Here is an 18,349-nt window from a genome sequence, read left to right on the forward strand (position 1 = left end):
CAAATAATTCATATTTCCCGAACTAAAGTAGTCACCCTTTGTGAAGTTACCAATACTCTGTACATTCAAAGTTCAGTGAATCACACCTTTGATGTGTGTTAATCTACTGTTGCAGCTCCGCCAGTGATCTCAGGAACATCAGAACGACAGGATATAACAGCCGTCCTTGGCCAGGAGTTAGAGTTTCAATGCAGAGTTAGTGGGCGACCAGCACCCAAAGTGGAATGGAGTCGCGACGGAGAGTAAGCATTTTCGGACGTTGTATTCCTCAATAACTCCAAGGCCATGATATCCTCAATGGGTTCTTTCTGTTCTCAGAGTACTATCCCGTGATGGAGATCCACATGTGGAGTTTCTGGCAGAAGGCCAGGTGCTGAAAGTGAAATCAGTCCGGTTGAGAGATCAAGGACTTTACCAGTGTCTGGCAAGCAACAATGCAGGGACACAGATGCGCCAGTTCAGACTAACAGTGCAAGGTTTCCATTTATTTTCTCATCTACACATAATTATGAGAAGCTTGTTTTAAATCTAGTGATGTATAATGTTATCCTTAAGTGCATTTATTATTGTGTTTACAGTACTGTACACAAAATGAGAGCGAGCAAAAAGATTACTATGCCATTGAGGATGCGATTATAGTTGCAAAAGTGTTCAATGTTGGTTTTACGTTTCAATATTTCAAATGTTGCATGATAAGTTTGATTTCTTTGCAGCTCCTCCGACAATCAAGGGTCCCGGTGAGACCCCGAATGTTACAGTGGTGCTGGGTTTCTCGATAGTTCTTCTCTGTGATGTAGAAGGTTCACCCCTGCCAAGTATCACCTGGTTGAAAGACAACCAACCCATTGTGTCGAGCCCCCAGCTGACGTACACCCAAGGTGGGCAGGGTTTAATGGTGGGCTCAGCACAAGGTGACAGCACAGGTCTCTATACCTGCCGAGCTTCCAATCCAGCTGGTACTGCTGTCAAGCACTTTTCTCTTCGTGTTCTGGGTAGGACGCTGTTCCACATGTCTAAGTTGCTAAATTGTTAAATGTTACTGTAAAGTCTGATTTTGCTTTTCTTCCCTTTCAAGTGCCCCCCCAAATAGAGAGGGACTCAACATCTTTAGGCACTCAGGAAGAGAAAGTACGAATCAATGGCAGTTTAACTCTTTTCTGTCTTGCAAAAGGCTTCCCTGAGCCCAAAATTGCCTGGTTCAAAGATGGACAGGTTTGTGAGATACCGCATTTCCAAATCACTGTTGTGCCAGAGACCTCATAGCTTTATAACCTTGAATGTTTCATCCTGTAATCTAATTCATTTTCTAAAAACTATTAAGATATTGACAGGAAACAACCATGTTGGCATCCAGGAGAGCGGGGTCTACCTACACTTAGAGAATGCAATGCTGTCCCATGAAGGTCAGTACACATGTGTGGTCACCAACTCGGCAGGAGAAGATAAGAGAGACTTCCATGTTTCCATCCAAGGTGTGTTATGTTGTATCAAATTACATCACATACTAGTTGAACATGGCTCTAAATTTTGCAAAAAAAACTTGGTGTCACTTGTTTAGTTCCTCCGGTCTTCCACCGCGTGACTAACAGAGAAGCAGCTTGGGGTGTGGAGGATAGGGAGGATGAAGAGAATGAGGACATGGTGGAGCAGCGCGTAGTTGTTCTCGGCCACCCCATCAGCCTGTCCTGTGAAAGTAATGCAATACCGCCACCCAAACTCAATTGGTACAAAGATGGACAGAGGTTCACCAGCGATGACGGAGCAACATTAATACCAGGTCAGGTTAGAGGTCATTGTGTGAGCTCACTTTTGATTATGAAAGACCCAGCTGCTCATCTCGGTTTGTCCTCTCAGGTGGGCAGGTGTTACAAATTGCTCGGGTGCAGAAAGAGGATGCAGGAATGTATACCTGTGAGGCTGTCAATGAGGCTGGAGAGGACCAAATGCATTTTAAACTGGATGTCTTGGGTAAGCATGAATATTTGCCTCATTATGTTGCAATGAAACTTACAAAATAAATGACAAAAAAAACAATCAATTCCGCCATTTGAAATTGTCAGTATCACCTGTGATCACGGGGGCATCGGACGAGTTTATGGAGGAAATAGGAGCAGTGGTCAACAGCACTGTTGTTCTCCATTGTGAGGTAACTGGGCATCCATCCCCGACCATCTCGTGGCTTCGAGATGGACAGCCAGTTCACACAGATTCACTGCATCTTATCAGTGAGGATAAGGCACAACTGCAGGTAAACCAATGCTGTCCCTTTCAGCCAAGAGGTGGAATTATGATTGAGGAATAACACTCCTCTTTATATAGCTCCTCAGTGTGCAGGTTTCAGACATGGCTGGGTACCTGTGCGTTGCAGAAAACAAAGTTGGGTCAGTTGAGAAGCTCTTCAGTCTAACTGTTCAAGGTAAAAATATACATGTATATATTTTTTCCCATTGCATTCAGTGTCACTGAGTTTTGATAATCAGTTATTTTGACAGTGACTCAGTAACTCATGTCTACAGTATGTATGTTTTTCTTGTTGTTATTATTGTTCCAGTACCACCAAAGATATTAGGCCCTAAGGAGGAAGAGCTGAGTGTCACCGAAGGTCACATGGTGTCATTACTGTGTGACGTCCAAGCATACCCCCCACCAGAAATCACTTGGACCAGAGACGGGCAGATCCTCCACTTCAGCACCGGTATCCACATATTGCCAGGTTAGGTCCAAGAACCAAAAAATAGTCGATAATAATGTTTCAATTGTACGTTTTATCCCTTTGTTGTTATTGTTGTTGTTTGCTTTTGTTCTTGAGAGGATAATATGATACAGCTTGCCAAAGCACCCCAAGGATCATGAATGTTTTGATGATTGTTGAATATAGATTTTTTGAGCATGGTGATGTGGGGTAAGGGCTTGTCAGTGCATACATCGATGCGGTTCCTGTACCCAGGCTACACAGTTACACATGCATTTCACTGGTATCTGGCCAAAAAAATCCGAATTGCATGTCTTTTCAAAAATATATGGGTCATTGGACATTTTTACGGAACAATTTTTGAAAAACAAACCACATTTCTGATTTTCTGCTACATATATACAAATACAGTAAAGTCTCGTTATATCGATATTCAAGGGAGTCCGAAAAAATATCGATATAACCGGGACTATCGATATATCCGATATCGATATAACGAGACTTTACTGTAATAGATCATAAGCTATTAAAGGTTCAAATGGCCCATCTTAGATCATTGGTGCAATTTTCATTACATGACTTATTCGGTGTGTACAATACCCATCACTGTAATCATAGTAACAGGGAAGCAAGTAGAGTGGGGCCTCGGTTTACGAACGCCTTGCCTTACGAACTTTTTGGTTTACGAACGTTAAATTTATGAAAATTAAACCTTGGATTACACACTACTTTTCGCGATACACCCTCCACCACGGCTGGCGGAGTAATCTTCCGCGGAAGAACACCAAAGCACATGACAGAACAGCGCCCCAGCCGGCCTGCCTTCCCACACCCCCATCCTCTGAATGCACACGTCGATCCAGAGCGAGCGAGAGACAGAGAGAGAGAGAGAGACACACACACACACACACACACACACACACACACACACACACACACACACACACACACACACACACACACACACACGTTGATCGTCTCCAAGGAGTTTTTTTACAGATAGTCTTGGTTTTTTGGGACCGAAAAAGACACCACAGGCTAAGTGTTCAGCCGAAGAAGACATAAAACAAAATTACAGTCGAGTAGAAGAAGGAGATCATTGAGAAACACGATATGCTAAGTCCATTTCAATGTGTATCATTGTGTTCAGCTTGTAGAAAAGGATTGGCATGATGTTACCCTTCAATCCTTGAAAGCAGCATGGAAGAATTTGTGGCCCGCATGCATCCTTGAGAGGGACTTTGAAGGATTTGATCCTCATGACTGTTGTTTTGGACGACATTGTTTCCATTGGACAGAACATGGGATGTGAAGTGGATGCAGATGAACTCGAGAAGCTTGTTGCTGACCATAATGAGGTCCTCAACACACAGGATTTGATTTGCTAAGTGAAATGATGTGCAGGCTTTTATTGAACAGTTCCATCCAGAAAATACTGTGGCTATGAGAATCATCAACATAATTGGATTGGATTGGATTTGCCTTTATTAGTCTCGCAGTGGAGAAATTTACATTTCACAGCAGCAAATGATGATGAATGATGATGTGATGCCTCGGTTTTGTAAGACCTTACAAGTCACAAAGCAACAGGTGTCAATTAAGAGCCATCAACGACCATCAAAAATGTAAATAAAGTGACTTTATTATACAGTGCAGTATATTTCTTTTATTACAATACAACAGCACATTTATTATACATAGAATAAGGTATGTTGTGTGTAGTTTTAAGGCTTATTTAGTTGAAAATTATATTTTATGGAGACCTGGGAATGGATTATTCTCATTTTAATGGTTTCCTATGAAAAAAAAGGGATACACACTTTTCACCTTACACACTCTGTCTTGGAACCAATTAAGTTCGTAAGCCAAGGTCTCACTGTAGCAGGGTTGGAAATGGAAATAGCAAGTAAGAAAATACTCTTTTTCACATTTGATAGGAAGCCAGGTAGTCAAGACAATACAAATGTTTGTTCATGAACAATTACAACGTGTATTTAACATGTTATAATAATACAGGTGGCCAGATGCTTCAACTGCCAAGGGCAAGAGTGGAGGATGCAGGGCAATATGTGTGCACAGCCTCCAACTCAGCTGGCCAGGACCAAAAGAGTCTCCTCCTGAGTGTTCGTGGTGAGTGTACACATCGGCTTCATAAACAGATGATCACATTTCAAGGCATTGTCTCAGAAATAAAAAATAAAAAATGTTGACCACAGCTGTGACCGAGAATATATCGCCAGAAAGTAAATCGTGACAACTAGCAATGAATCACAATGAGATCATGTCCTCATTCCAAATGCAAACCAATAGTCCTGCCCACGCTGAGGCCTCGTCTTGATGCCGAGTCAGATGTGCTGACCCCGCAGCTTGGCTCCTCTGTAACCCTACAATGTGAGGCGCATGGTGTCCCTGAACCCGAGGTCACGTGGTATAAAAATGGACTCCAACTAGTTCCAGGCAATGGACTGCAGACAGATCGTCATCAGCTGGAGATCACAGGAGTTCAGGTCAGGAAAACTTTTAGCTTTCAAACACAAATTGTCAAACTTGACTCTCACACAAGAAATAATTCCTTTGGGAATTGTTTGCTCCCAGGTGGCGGACGGGGGCACCTATACTTGCAAAGTATCCAATGTGGCTGGACAGGTCGACAGGACTTTCACACTGGCAGTTCATGGTGCGAATATCTCTTTTGCGTGACGGACGACTACAGTGAAGCAAGTTTTGTGGTCATTGTTTTAACCATCATGCCCACTTTTATTTTGACAGTTCCACCTGTCCTTGATGAGCCTCTTCCTGATGCCTTAAACTTCACCCTGGGCTCTCACGTATCCCTTCGATGTGAGGCCTCAGGCGTCCCTGTGCCAAGCATCACATGGCTCAAGGATGGAACACCTATTGGTTAGACTTTGACAAAGAAATTGAAATACGACAGTTCCTGTAAGTATCAGCCAGCGTAAAATTAAAAATTGTCTCTTTCCAGAGAGTAGCCAGCAGTGGCAATGGTCTATTCGGGGGAATCGCCTTGAATTGGGACCTCTTACTCTGTCTCATGCGGGAACTTATACTTGCGTGGCTAAGAACAGTGAAGGACAGGAACAAAAGGATTATGTTCTCACAGTGCAGGGTAAAAAAACTGACATTCATGTATTAAAACAATGGCTATACATTATTATATGAAATTAAAGTGTCATCCATGACAGAACAAAATATTATTTGAATTGACCAGTTGTCTTTTTTCCGATGTAGTGTTGCCAACTATTGTGGAGTCTGATCATTCATCCGAGGTGAGTGCACCCATGGGAGAAGACGCAACACTTGAGTGCAAAGCCGCTGGAAACCCCGTACCTCACCTTAGCTGGTTTAAAGATGGCTTGACTTTGGAAGAGTCAGATACACATCACGTTGCGTGAGTTAACTCCAGCCTACATTCCCTGACAGAACAACAGTGTACTTGATGAGGTCATTGTTTGCATTCACAAAGTAGCTCAATTTGTTTTACAACAGCCTAATCTATTCATCGTTGTCATTCCCCTAAAATTTGTGGAATAAACTAAAAACATCATTAGCATCCAATTTTGTAAGCATAGGTGATAAATGTGTTGAGAAACCAATTGATTTATTTATGGAGAACATTAACAGCATCTGGTATGGAAATATGTTGTGTATGTTATGTATATATATGTTTGGTCACCTTTATGATAAATGAAAGCGTATCAAAGAACCATTTTTTTGACCGTGAGAACATCGCGAGGCAGTGATGATAATAATGATAATGTTATTCCGGTGTTCACAGCATTTAAACTATGTTGTACTTGTTATTTATTAGTGTGACACCTGATGGCAGCACATTAACTTTACGAAAGCTTAGTCCTGAGGATTCTGGAACGTATACCTGCTTGGCTGTCAGTCCTGCTGGCCAGGAGAGCAAGATCTTCACACTTTTTGTTCTTGGTCAGTTTTAACATTCAACTGCCATCATTTTCGATTAAACATTACGTATCGGTTGTTGTTTGTTTATTTATTTACTTTTTGTTGCAGTACAACCATCCATATTGGGCGGGACCATCGAACCAAAAATGGTGCAGGCTATAGAGGATAGTGTGTTGACTCTTGAGTGCCATGCTGATGGAAATCCTCCACCTCAGATCAGCTGGCTCAGGAATGGACACCCTCTACTTTTATCACCCAATACACGCTTAATCTCTGGTGATTCAGTACTGAGGTCTGTCTGCAGTGCTAATTACTGTGTATGTTGTCTGCTAACTACTACTACTACTGTCGATTAACTTGATGCTGACTGTCCATTTGTTTCATTTAGGATTTCTCCCGTTCACTTGTCAGATGCTGGAGTTTACACATGCATAGCTCGCAGTCGAGCTGGTCTTGCTGAGCTTAGCTATGACGTCCAGGTCCAAGGTACCATCAGTACACACACATTTAAAGGACAACCGACTTCTCCGGACAAGTTGTGTCCATAATTTGTAAAAAGGCTTCAAATGACTTCTACAGAGCGTATTTTACAAAGATTCCACCGCATATAGCTATATTTTACGTTTTAAGACTTGCGCTGAATATTCCGGAAGTCTTGTTTTTGAGTTGGTGACGAGTCCGTACGTGACGTCACTGAAGGAACGCCCCTGACCGAAAAAAGGACACAGTGTAGCAGTCCTTCCATCACGTCAATACATTTTGCTGTGCTTGTTTGGTCTGAAAACGTCATGTTGCACCAAAATGAACCAGAAGAGGGCGACCAAGCTCCATATAAGGAATTTATCAGCTGTGGAAACGGGCTGATTAATTCCTCACAGGGAGCTTGGTCGCCATTTTCTGCCTCTTTTCTGGGACGCTGCATTACAGTCCAGATGCCTCAAAATGACACAGAATAAATTATTTAATCGATTGCAAACATGTATGCTTTCCTCTTCAGAACTATATTCATAACTGGATGTGTAACAAGAAAGCATATTCTCCGAATCTGAAGCCATTGTTTTGATTCTCCAGCACGTCTTGGCGTGACGTCACGAATTGGGCGGGACTTTCTGAAAAGGCCCAATTCGCATCTCAATTTTTTGCAGATTTTGGACACTTTAAGTCATTTTTATTGGTGTTTTGCATTTGAATAAAAATATCATGTTTTGGGTATTTTAGATGCTATAAAACGTTTTTCTGATGTCAGTTAAGAAACAAAAAAGTGACGTCGGTTGTCCTTTAATGTTTAATGCACAACAACCATGCAGCTACCAAGAACTCATTTACAAAGTACAGTAAAGTCTCGTTATATCGATATTCAAGGGAGTCCGAAAAAATATCGATATAACCGGGACTATCGATATATCCGATCCTGCGCCGAACTGCATTAAACAAAAGCCGCCAAAAGAGGGCAGCCAAGCGCCATATAAGAAACGGAGCTGGCCATTAGCTCCCTTTTTTTTGGGTGAGAGATGTTCCCCCAATGTTGCCTCAAAATGGCACATATAATTCTTTAATGATTGTAAACATGTATGCTTTAATCTTCAGAACTACAGTGTATTTGAAACATATTCATAACTGGATGTGTAACAAGAAAGCATATTATCCGAATCTGAAGCCATTGTTTGGATTCACAAGCAATGCAAGACGTCTTGGCGTGAAGTCATTTTTATTTGCATTTGAATAAAAAGTGACATCGGCTGTCCTTTAATACACAGTATGGAATGTTAATAATTTTCTAAATCATCGCGCTTCAGCAGACAAAACAAGAAACATTGTTGCAAAAAACGATTGCATTCATATACAGTACAGTGGGCATGTACATAACACAACAGGGAAACTGCAACGCTTACATCTTACTGTATTATGTATACAATTTAAAAAAGTCATCAATCTTCTGCTTCCCATTTTTACCTTTTAACACAAACACTTCAATCTCGTCTGCTACACACGAGCTAGCGTCTGAAAATGAAAATGGCTCTGCTACACGGGTGCTGGGCACGTAACCAAGTCACCTGACCAAGTCGACCAATGGCACGACTGATGGCGTGACACGTAACCAAGACACGTGACCAAGTTGACCAATGGCGCGACCGATGGCGCGACCGATGGCGTGTCACGTGACAAAGTCACACGGCCAAGTCGACCAATAGCGCGACCGATGGCGGCTCATGTGACCAAGTCGACCAATGGCGCGACCGATGGCGGCACACGTAACAAGACACGTGACCAAGTTGACCAATGGCGCGACGGATATATCGATATAAACAACAAAAATGGCCGGCGGGGGATGAAAAGGAGCACCGTAATAACCGGATTATCGTAATAACCGGGTATCGTACTAAACGGTACGAATTATACATAAAAAGACTAGAAACGTGCAAGGGAAATGAAAATACTATCGTAATAAGCGGTACTATCGATATAACCAATATCGATATAACGAGACTTTACTGTAGTTCCCATCAGCTTTCAAAACTAATTTCCCCCCACCAACAGCTCCCCCACCACCACCACTACCACTCAACATGAATAAATGCACTTATAAATGCAGTGCAGTAGTTATATAATATATGCACTCAAATGTTTCATTTTATTTTATTATATTATTACTACAGTTAGTAGCATTTCGGTATGTCACAGGGTTATATGCTCTACAGTGCCACCTGGTGTAGATCATGTAGAACCAGTGGAACCTGTGACAGTTGTGCAAGGATCCCTCGTAACGCTGACTTGTGAGGCCCGTGGCGTTCCTCCTCCAACATTGACGTGGATGAAGGACGGCCAGCCAATGTCACTTCACCGCAACTTGTTGCTGGATGGACAGGAGACACGACTGCAGCTGCCTGATGTGTCACCCTCAGAGGCAGGCCTCTACAGCTGTGTTGCCAGTAACCAGGCTGGAAGCAGCACAAAGAGTTTTAATCTCACCATACTTGGTATTAATAACAACAATAATAATAATAATAATCGGCTGGATGCTGTCTATATTTTTGCCTGAACGTGTTTCGACAAAGCACCTTTAACTCTGATGCAGAGCCACCAAAGATTTCCAAGTCTAGTACCCCAGAAGAGTTGACAATTGCAGTAAACAGCCCATTAGAGTTGGAGTGCTCTGCAGAGGGAGTCCCACCCCCTACCCTGATGTGGCTTAAAGATGGTCGTCCGCTGGGTGAAAACGACATCGTTCTGGATGCGGGACACATTCTCAGTCTTAGCAAAATTCAGGTAGGCACCAACATTTTCTAACAGCCACAAACGCTACAGTGCATGTGCGGTCATAATTGTACCAAGGAAAAATAGAGCATGGCTGAAAGAATTACTGGTTTGAAAGAGAAAATAAAATAATCTCAGAGATCTGCAGACATCTGCGTTTAAAACAGCTGAATTGTTAATATATCAAGAATATATACACATTTTAGTCTTTGTTGTCCAATTGTCATTACGCATTGTAGAAAATCTAGTATGATGCTTCACTATTTTTATGGGACAGTTCTGCAGACTAGAACCAAATAAAAAAGTCACACAATCTAAATTTGAGACTGGGCAAGACAGTCAATCTGTCAAACACTGTCTCCTTCAAGGTTGAGGATGCAGGTCTGTACACTTGCTTGGCCAGCAGCCCGGCTGGAGAGGATGGGAGAAACTTTTGGGTTCGAGTACAAGGTGAGAGAAGTTCTGGATTGAAGAGACAACTTTATTTTAACGCCTCCCTTTACAAGGCTTGATGCTCCTTTCACACATTGTGCTTTCATACTTTAACATTCATATCGAGTGTGGACTCATGTAGATTACAGTGCATATTGTGCGTAATGAGTTTTACATTATTTGAACTGCACAATCTAATGTTTTCTGAATAAGTATGTGATTATGTAAACATTGTTCATGCTACAGTCCCACCGACCCTGGTTGGCTCTGAAGATGTGAGGACTTTGTCAATACCGCTTAATGGACATTTGACCCTGGAGTGCTTGGCTGACAGTGAGCCTCCTCCTGATATAGAGTGGTACAAGGATGAGGTCGAAATTCAGGTACACGATGTGAACACATTCACAAACAGTTCGTGAATTCGAAGAACATCTCTCAGTCACATTCTTCTCTCCAATCAGCTGGGTGGTCGCATTCAGCAGCTTGCAGGAGGCCAGTACCTTGAAATACAAGATGTCAGACCCGATGACAGTGGCCAGTACAGTTGTGTGGTTAGCAACATAGCAGGAAGCACCAGTCTCTTCTTCATTGTGGAGATTCTCTGTAAATTGCTCTTTTACCAGATATTTGGTTAAAACTCGTCCGGCACAGTCGACCTTAATCATACTTCTTTCTCCCAGTGCCACCGGTAATAAAGGAGAGGAGCACAGTGGTGACAGCTCATATAGGCCAGGATGCAGTTTTACCGTGTGAAGTCGAGGATGGCACGACTCCTGCAATCATGTGGCGAAAAGATGGCTTCCCTATCCTCCACGATAACAACAAGTAGGTCTTTATTATGTGTTTTCCCACAACAGCTTGGTTGAATTTCATATTTCTGGTAAACCATGTACTGTATGTTGGGGTAATTCGCTATACGAACATCTTTAAACATCTCTTTCTAATCTTTGTTTACGTTTTGGACTTCCTGAAACGTCATATCCTGCCCTCCTTTACATGATGTTGCATCCCATTACGTCACATCCTATTGCGTCGCACAGTGTCATATAAATGCTCTCCCAGTCCGCGCTACTCTCTCTCTCTCTTCCTGCCTCCTCCTCGGCCGACCTCCCACAATGTCTCCGCGGTCTTCAAGATTAAACTAACTTATTCTGTGCAACAACTGGCTTCCTGCTGATTTAACCATCCTCTGCCATCAACTCCCTGAAAAGCTATGAATCAGGAACGAACGATCACGATAAACCCAATACTGTACATACTTCAAATATAGTCAAACTTCTTTTTTCGTTGTTAGTTGAAGTATCAAAATCAAAAAGCATTTTGAGGAAGCATTTTCAAACAATGTCGCAATTAATTAATTTGCAGGAATTTGTCCAAGGATTCCAACGAATAAAATTGCATCATACACATTCATGTTGAAGCCCACAACCTTTTTATCTTTAACACTGACTGAGAATGACTTGCACTAAACTCTTATTGGATGTATTTTCCGAAAAGGATTCAACATGAAATATTTCAGGTACACCATGTTACCAGAAGGCTCCTTACATGTGCATGGGGTTCAGTTGAGCGATGCTGGCCGTTACCACTGCACAGCCTCAAACCAGGCAGGCTCAGACCACCGGGGAATCAATCTCAGAGTTTTTGGTAAATAATAGAAAAAGAGAAAAATGAAACTGAAATTTGTGACCTGGGTCAACATGTTGGAATCTGCTCTGTGTCGTGCTAGTGGGTCCTTCAATCAGTCCAGGTCCGTTTAACATGACGGTCACCACAGGCATCAGAGCTGTCTTGAGCTGTGAGACAACAGGCATACCCCCTCCTAAAGTGTCTTGGAGAAGGAATGGCTCTCCTCTTGATGGTAACCAGCAATCAGGTGCCTATAGGTAAATACATACTTTCTTTAATGACATCTGTGATAAGTATAAAAACAGTGAAACGTAATTCCTTCTTTTTAAAGGTTATTATCGTCTGGGTCCCTGATAATTTTATCACCATCTAATGAAGATGAAGGTTACTTTGAGTGTACAGCTGTGAATGATGTTGGAGAAGAGCGCAGGGTTATTGAGGTCGATCTCCAAGGTATGAATTTTGAGATTAGACAATTAGACAGCAGTTAAACATTCAGTAATTGTATTTATGTGCCTTTCTTTTGTAGTCCCACCATCTATTGAAGATGATGTCACAACAGTCACTGCGGTGAAAATGTCTCCAGTGGAGTTACCTTGTCATGTCAAAGGCCGACCTCAGCCTACAGTCTCCTGGACAAAAGGCGGAGCCAGACTGAGCTCTCGAGGAGGAAGTTATCGCATCCTTCCTACTGGTCAGGAACCGTCTCTACATGTGTAATAACATTTATTGCATGTAGTGTCATGTAAAACACAGAGAAAACTCGTCAATTACCCCGATTAAGAGGCAGATAAATACACTTGGGACTCGCAATGACTGTAGCCTATGCCAGCGACTCAATTTCCCCCCCCCGTAGAAGAAGTAGTGCATAACCCTAGCCTCTATTGTAACACCTTATAATGTGGTATGCCTTATTTGGAAAACTTTTATGTATTTATATACATTATTATACTGTATTTGGATAACTTTTTTCATTCATTGAAGGTGCGCCTTATATATGGCAAAAGTCTGAAAATACACCATTCATTGGAGGCGTGCTTTATACTCCGGTGCGCCTTATACACCGGAAAATATGGTAAATTAAGACACAAAAAAGTTCTCAGTGGAACTTTATTTTTTTTCCAGTCATGACACACCACAAAACGGTCATCACATAGAGATGAAATGTCAACTTCAAAGTGGAGTAGGTGTAGGCTGTAATGTGAACATATTTAGCAAATGACATTCATGATGTAGCATTTGTTTTTCATAGTCTGTACTTTTATGTCAGGTCAGGGGTGTTTTATTTCATTCTATTGGGGATCGCATGCCGTTGTTCCTGCCACTGGACAAAATATATGTTGCAGACCATCTCTGTTTGTATGTGAACATTGCATATACCACTGCTATCCTCTATGCAGGAGTGTTGGAGATAACTGCCGTGTTACCAAGTCACGCCGGCAGGTACACTTGCTCTGCTCGTAATACAGCTGGGGTGGCTCATAAACACATCTCACTTACGGTGCAAGGTGGGTAGCCATTTGTTAGCAACAAGGATCTGACACAATATCATGTGTATGATTAAAAATGCATATCACGTAAACAAATGACAAGATAATCTGATTTTATCTTGATCCGATAGAGTCCCCAGAAATCAGGCCAATGGCAGAGGAAGTACAAGTAGTGTTAAATCACGGGACCGTCCTACCTTGTGAAGTACAAGGATTTCCTAGACCGTCCATTACCTGGCAAAGAGAGGGTGTTCCTATCGCAGCGGGTAACATCAATACATAATGAATCGTAAGAAAGGAGAAACGACATACTGTATTTCTTTCAAAAATGCTTTGATTTTGTTTCCAGGTCACAGGCTGGCAGTGCTTTCAAATGGCGCCCTCAAGTTTGCTCGGGTTACACTTGGGGATGCTGGGCTGTACCAATGCCTGGCAAAAAATGAAGCTGGTGTGGCTGTGGGTAGAACTAAACTTGTGCTACAAGGTAGTATACTTTTTCTTTCAGAAATCGATCGAGACATGATTAACGTGTGTATTCGAATTGCGTGACATGATGATAACGTGTTCTTTTTATCCTTGTGTGTGCTCAGTTCCACCAGTGTTGAGTGTGCCCCATGTGGAATACACTGCCGTATTGGGCCGACCAGTCAGTCTGGAGTGTGCGGCAGATGGTCAGCCACAACCGGAAGTTACTTGGCACAAAGTCAGGAGGCCTATAATTGACAGTCCTCATATTCATTTATATGCAAATGGTACACTGGCGATCACTTCTACCCAGCGCAGTGATGCAGGGACATACACATGCACTGCCAAGAATCTGGCTGGCAGAACCAGTCATGATATCAGACTACTTATTCAAAGTGAGTAAAGGCTGTTGGTTTGTTCATATGAAAATGCACTGCATATTATTTGTTGATTAAAATCAGCTGCAATTATTATAGTTTAGCCAAGCATCGGACTGAAAAGAAAATGTTGCCATTCAAATATATGGCAAGAGAGGAATTCACACCCTCTTCTGCATTGATGAGATGAGATATAAGAATGTTTTTGCTATTGTAACACGCAAACCCATATAGCCATTATGGTTTTGAAAGGAACGATGCCTTGTCAGTCGCTTTGATGCAATCACATGAAAGGGTGGACAGGTGGGAATGAAAGCTTTTAGAAACTCAGAGTCACAGTAAAGTTGTCCTTTGATTGTTTTTCAGTCCCCCCAATGATTCTTCCTGGGCAAACAGAGATGTCAGTCATTCAAGGATTTCAGGCCTTGTTACCTTGTGTGGCTCACGGTTCACCAGACCCCACAGTTTCATGGGAAAAGGATGGCGACATTTTGCTCAACATTCTGGGAAAATTTAACACTCTGAGGTCCGGAGAGCTGATTATTGAGAGGGCTGAGGTGAGTTGTAGAACATCATCAGCTTCGATGTCAGCCCAATTTTGGCTCAATGAATGACTCTAATTTGTCTTTCCTTACATAGCCAGGAGATGCTGGAATGTTCACATGTGTGGCCACCAATGCGGCAGGCTCCACAAGACAGGAGATTCATCTGTCCGTCAACATGCGGCCTGCCTTTAAAGAGCTACCAGGTGATATAACCTTGAACAAAGGACATGATCTGGCCTTGACCTGCCACGCACAGGGAACACCTGCTCCTGTCATCTCCTGGACAGTCAACAACAAACCTTACGAAGGTATCATTTACTTTGAATGGTGTTGCTAAGCCCCTCCCCTGGCAAAATGCGATCGTAAAGACGTTTCATAGCGTTCCAATGTAGAGTAATACTCAGTAAAATAATGTGTTTGATTCACCACATTTTGTAGGTGCCACTGAAGATGATGCAGGCAGGAACACCATCTTCATCGACAATGTGACTATGAGTGATGCTGGCACCTACGTGTGTGTCGCGGAAAACAGCGTGGGCTCCATCCGGGCGCTCTCCTTTGTCCGCGTCAGAGGTAAACTCTGACTGATTAGCAAAAATCTCTGACTGAACATGCGATTGATTATCTCTGTATACTATGTGTGTTTCTTAGAGCCTCCCGTGCTGAAGGGTGAAGCCCACACGTCACAAACCGTCATTCAAGGTGGTTCCGCTGTGTTTGACTGTCCGGTCCATGGAGATCCCAAGCCTGTACTCCGCTGGCTTCGAAATGGAAAACCTTTGCGCCACTCTGTCCGCATGCAGCCACTTCACAATGGATCACTGATCATTTACAGTCTCACTGTAAATACAAACTTCACACATTCTATTCCTTGCTTATTGGTCAAGTTTGAATTGGCAACGTTTACAAGAGAGAATGTGATTTTTATTTATTTAGTTAATTTTCTGAAAGTAAACACATTCATACAATTCAGACTTCCCCTGTGTGGCTAACTGGCATTTCCCAGTTTCCAACACAATCTGATTGGAGGCACTGCATTGAGAAACTAACAGCATTATCAACAGAAGTAGGAAGTCAACAAAGAACTGGATGTTCCCAGACTCTGGCCTGCCTTTCTTGGCCTCTAACATCGTTATGTCCCTGACCCCTACCGTAATTGCATAGACTGCAGCTGAGACGACAGTTCTTCCCACACTATGATATTCTTCAACTTGGCCCTTCAATACCTTGCCAAGTCACATCAACTCTCAACGAGCCAACAGTGTATTGCGCTATTTCCTTGTCCATCCATTGATGTTATTTCATGCCTTATTACCTTATATGATGACAAAGCTTTTTGCTTTTGAGTCAATGGTGGGGGGCTCCTGTTTAGTAATATTGGCCTACCTGTGATTATGGAGGCTTGTTTGTAGATATGCGCCCTGGTATAATCTGGTCAGAGTTTACACTTACACCGTCTTTCACCCTGTCATCTCGGGTAGGATCAGGTGCAGTCACGTTTCCCATTGGAAAAAGCATTGCAGATGTACTGTTGGGTTAAATTAAAGACTTAGTTGGGTCCTAATGGTTTGTTTTTATGAGAGAACGACTTTAATCAATACTTGTCTGTCATTTAACTCGACAGGCTGCAGATGAAGGGGATTATGAATGTGTGGCTGAGAGTGAAGCAGGTTCAGCTGAACGGACCATTACTCTCCAGGTTCAGAGTGAGTTTTCAGTTGACTTGATTATAATTTAACCATGTTTAAGGAAAGAGCATCCTTTGGATCTGTCACACAGCCTATCTTCTCTGTCAAATTACACACAGTAAAACTCCTGTCCACCAGATTTCACACACTATGTTACTGAAGCTGTCCTATTCTATTCATTGGTCATTTATGTTATTTATGGTTTGAGGTTGTTCCATCACCAATGCTCTCTTGGTTGTGACTGGATTTTCTTCAAATGTTGCGAATGAAAACTATTATTTTTCCTCTATATCTTAGTTAATGGAGGCTACTCCAACTGGCAAGACTGGGGTCCTTGTAGTAGCATCTGTGGTCAAGGCTCCCAAGAGCGCAGTCGACTTTGCAACAACCCGGAACCAGTTAATGGTGGACGAACATGCATTGGGGCCAGTATAGACTCCAGGACATGTCATGCCGGCCTTTGTCCAGGTTTAACTAAACGCCTTATAATGTGGTGTGCCTTTGTCAAGTTTAACTAAAATCCTACAGTATATTTATCCTCATTATGTAGAATAAAAAAATCAGCCCTCCAAAAAAAAATAAAAAATAAAAAAGCCATTCTATAAATGGATGCGCAATGGAGTCGGTATACATGTTGGTTCAGTGAGGCTGGTCAACTGTTGATTTGTTAATTTGTAAAAAATCCAATTTCCAATGTATTTGCATGATATTTGGACAGCTATATACAGTATGTACATCTCTTCAACAATCTAGTATTACATATGGAAGGCACAATAGAAGTCATGTTGCATCTTATCCTGTTTCATGCAAAAGGGCCGACACTCACCAAGTGCCCCTCGACTATAATTGCATTATCATGTCACCCATGGTTGGAGCTATTTAGAGCTCCTAATTAGTTTTTTTTCCTCATAACATAATTTGCGCAAGCAATCTGTGCATGTGGTGTATACAGTAGACACAGTGTTATGTTCCTTCTTCTCATTTTCCAAGCATAGTTATCCACGTTGTATTCGGATGCATCTGTAATGTATTTTTTTTCTCATGATAGGTGAAGCCCCTCGTAAGACCAGAGGCAGCCTAATAGGCATGGTCAACGAAAGGGAGTTCGGTGTGTCCTTCCTCGAGGCCAATATCACAGATAATAAAGAGAAAGGGAGCAGCACTTTGCAGGCCCGTCTTGACAACATTCCGCCAAGTCTGGGTTCGTAGCACACAGAACGCTGAAAAGATTGATGTTGAGTATATGTCACCAGGGGGGACATCATTTTCTGCTCGCTTCATTGTGGATTGCGCGTAGATTCCAGTCTTGCTCTAATTTAGTTTATTGATGATTACGTGGCAGGACCCTTGCTGCGGGTGCTGGTATCTGTTTTTGCACCGATCTACTGGACCACTGTGCTGCAGAACGGGCCCACGAGGAATGGTTACTCCTTCACACACGGCCAGTTCAGGCAGGACTCTCAGCTGGAATTTGACACAGGTTTTCTGTTGTTTCAACTTCTTCACCCCCTAACCCCACACCACATCACAGCACCATAGCAACAGTGCTGACAGTCAGGCTTTTAATGACTTCTACGTCATGTTATTTACAAAAGAACCACAAGATGGCGTTACAGATTTGTGTTTGGAAGGCCGCATCCTCTCAATTGGATGTGTAAAATATCGTTTGGAATTCCTTCAACCAGGGGAGGTCCTTCGTCTCACCCATGTTGCCAGAGGACTTGATTCCGAGGGAGTTTTACTGATTGACATTGTAATCAATGGATTTGTTCCTCCGTCATTGACAACCTCACATCTGAGCCTCCAGGTGTGTTCAGAACTCCCCTTGTTATCTGAGCATTTT

The 18,349-nt window shown here is 42.5% G+C and overlaps 1 protein-coding gene and 1 long non-coding RNA gene across 4 annotated transcripts in view; one reads left to right on the plus strand and one right to left on the minus strand.

Moving 5' to 3' along the window:
- The window catches only part of hmcn2 (hemicentin 2), a 66,018-nt gene that overhangs the window by 39,856 nt on the left and 7,813 nt on the right, over positions 1-18,349 (plus strand). The window contains exons 29-70 of one of the 2 annotated variants that reach the window (XM_088994614.1): positions 116-242; positions 319-476; positions 714-992; positions 1,076-1,212; positions 1,322-1,472; positions 1,559-1,777; positions 1,855-1,968; positions 2,061-2,248; positions 2,320-2,416; positions 2,552-2,713; positions 4,709-4,822; positions 5,003-5,199; positions 5,288-5,369; positions 5,462-5,593; positions 5,676-5,819; positions 5,942-6,101; positions 6,522-6,646; positions 6,734-6,917; positions 7,014-7,111; positions 9,325-9,603; positions 9,702-9,892; positions 10,249-10,330; positions 10,559-10,695; positions 10,774-10,915; positions 10,993-11,137; positions 11,832-11,959; positions 12,042-12,198; positions 12,273-12,394; positions 12,471-12,635; positions 13,342-13,449; positions 13,563-13,697; positions 13,781-13,915; positions 14,022-14,291; positions 14,640-14,830; positions 14,913-15,126; positions 15,257-15,391; positions 15,470-15,660; positions 16,443-16,524; positions 16,804-16,974; positions 17,555-17,707; positions 17,849-17,986; positions 18,192-18,313. In XM_088994614.1, coding sequence (XP_088850740.1) covers positions 116-242; positions 319-476; positions 714-992; positions 1,076-1,212; positions 1,322-1,472; positions 1,559-1,777; positions 1,855-1,968; positions 2,061-2,248; positions 2,320-2,416; positions 2,552-2,713; positions 4,709-4,822; positions 5,003-5,199; positions 5,288-5,369; positions 5,462-5,593; positions 5,676-5,819; positions 5,942-6,101; positions 6,522-6,646; positions 6,734-6,917; positions 7,014-7,111; positions 9,325-9,603; positions 9,702-9,892; positions 10,249-10,330; positions 10,559-10,695; positions 10,774-10,915; positions 10,993-11,137; positions 11,832-11,959; positions 12,042-12,198; positions 12,273-12,394; positions 12,471-12,635; positions 13,342-13,449; positions 13,563-13,697; positions 13,781-13,915; positions 14,022-14,291; positions 14,640-14,830; positions 14,913-15,126; positions 15,257-15,391; positions 15,470-15,660; positions 16,443-16,524; positions 16,804-16,974; positions 17,555-17,707; positions 17,849-17,986; positions 18,192-18,313 — 6,461 coding nt within the window. Of the gene's footprint in view, positions 1-115; positions 243-318; positions 477-713; positions 993-1,075; positions 1,213-1,321; positions 1,473-1,558; positions 1,778-1,854; positions 1,969-2,060; positions 2,249-2,319; positions 2,417-2,551; positions 2,714-4,708; positions 4,823-5,002; positions 5,200-5,287; positions 5,370-5,461; positions 5,594-5,675; positions 5,820-5,941; positions 6,102-6,521; positions 6,647-6,733; positions 6,918-7,013; positions 7,112-9,324; positions 9,604-9,701; positions 9,893-10,248; positions 10,331-10,558; positions 10,696-10,773; positions 10,916-10,992; positions 11,138-11,831; positions 11,960-12,041; positions 12,199-12,272; positions 12,395-12,470; positions 12,636-13,341; positions 13,450-13,562; positions 13,698-13,780; positions 13,916-14,021; positions 14,292-14,639; positions 14,831-14,912; positions 15,127-15,256; positions 15,392-15,469; positions 15,661-16,442; positions 16,525-16,803; positions 16,975-17,554; positions 17,741-17,848; positions 17,988-18,191; positions 18,314-18,349 lie in introns of those variants that run through there. The other variant, XM_088994615.1, reaches the window with a different exon arrangement.
- Positions 9,426-18,349, minus strand: part of LOC148899395 (uncharacterized) — a 32,078-nt gene continuing 23,154 nt past the window's right edge. The window contains exons 4-8 of one of the 2 annotated variants that reach the window (XR_016114725.1): positions 12,537-12,649; positions 12,003-12,192; positions 10,607-10,812; positions 9,685-9,853; positions 9,426-9,564 (exon numbers count right to left, since the gene is read on the minus strand). This is a non-coding gene — a long non-coding RNA (uncharacterized LOC148899395). The remainder of the gene's footprint in view (positions 9,565-9,684; positions 9,854-10,606; positions 10,813-12,002; positions 12,193-12,536; positions 12,650-18,349) is intronic. The other variant, XR_016114726.1, reaches the window with a different exon arrangement.

The sequence above is a fragment of the Hippocampus bargibanti genome, linkage group LG04 (assembly GCF_051943395.1).
Source record: "Hippocampus bargibanti isolate YZ-2025 linkage group LG04, ASM5194339v1, whole genome shotgun sequence".
NCBI classification, from domain to species: Eukaryota; Metazoa; Chordata; class Actinopteri; order Syngnathiformes; family Syngnathidae; genus Hippocampus; species Hippocampus bargibanti.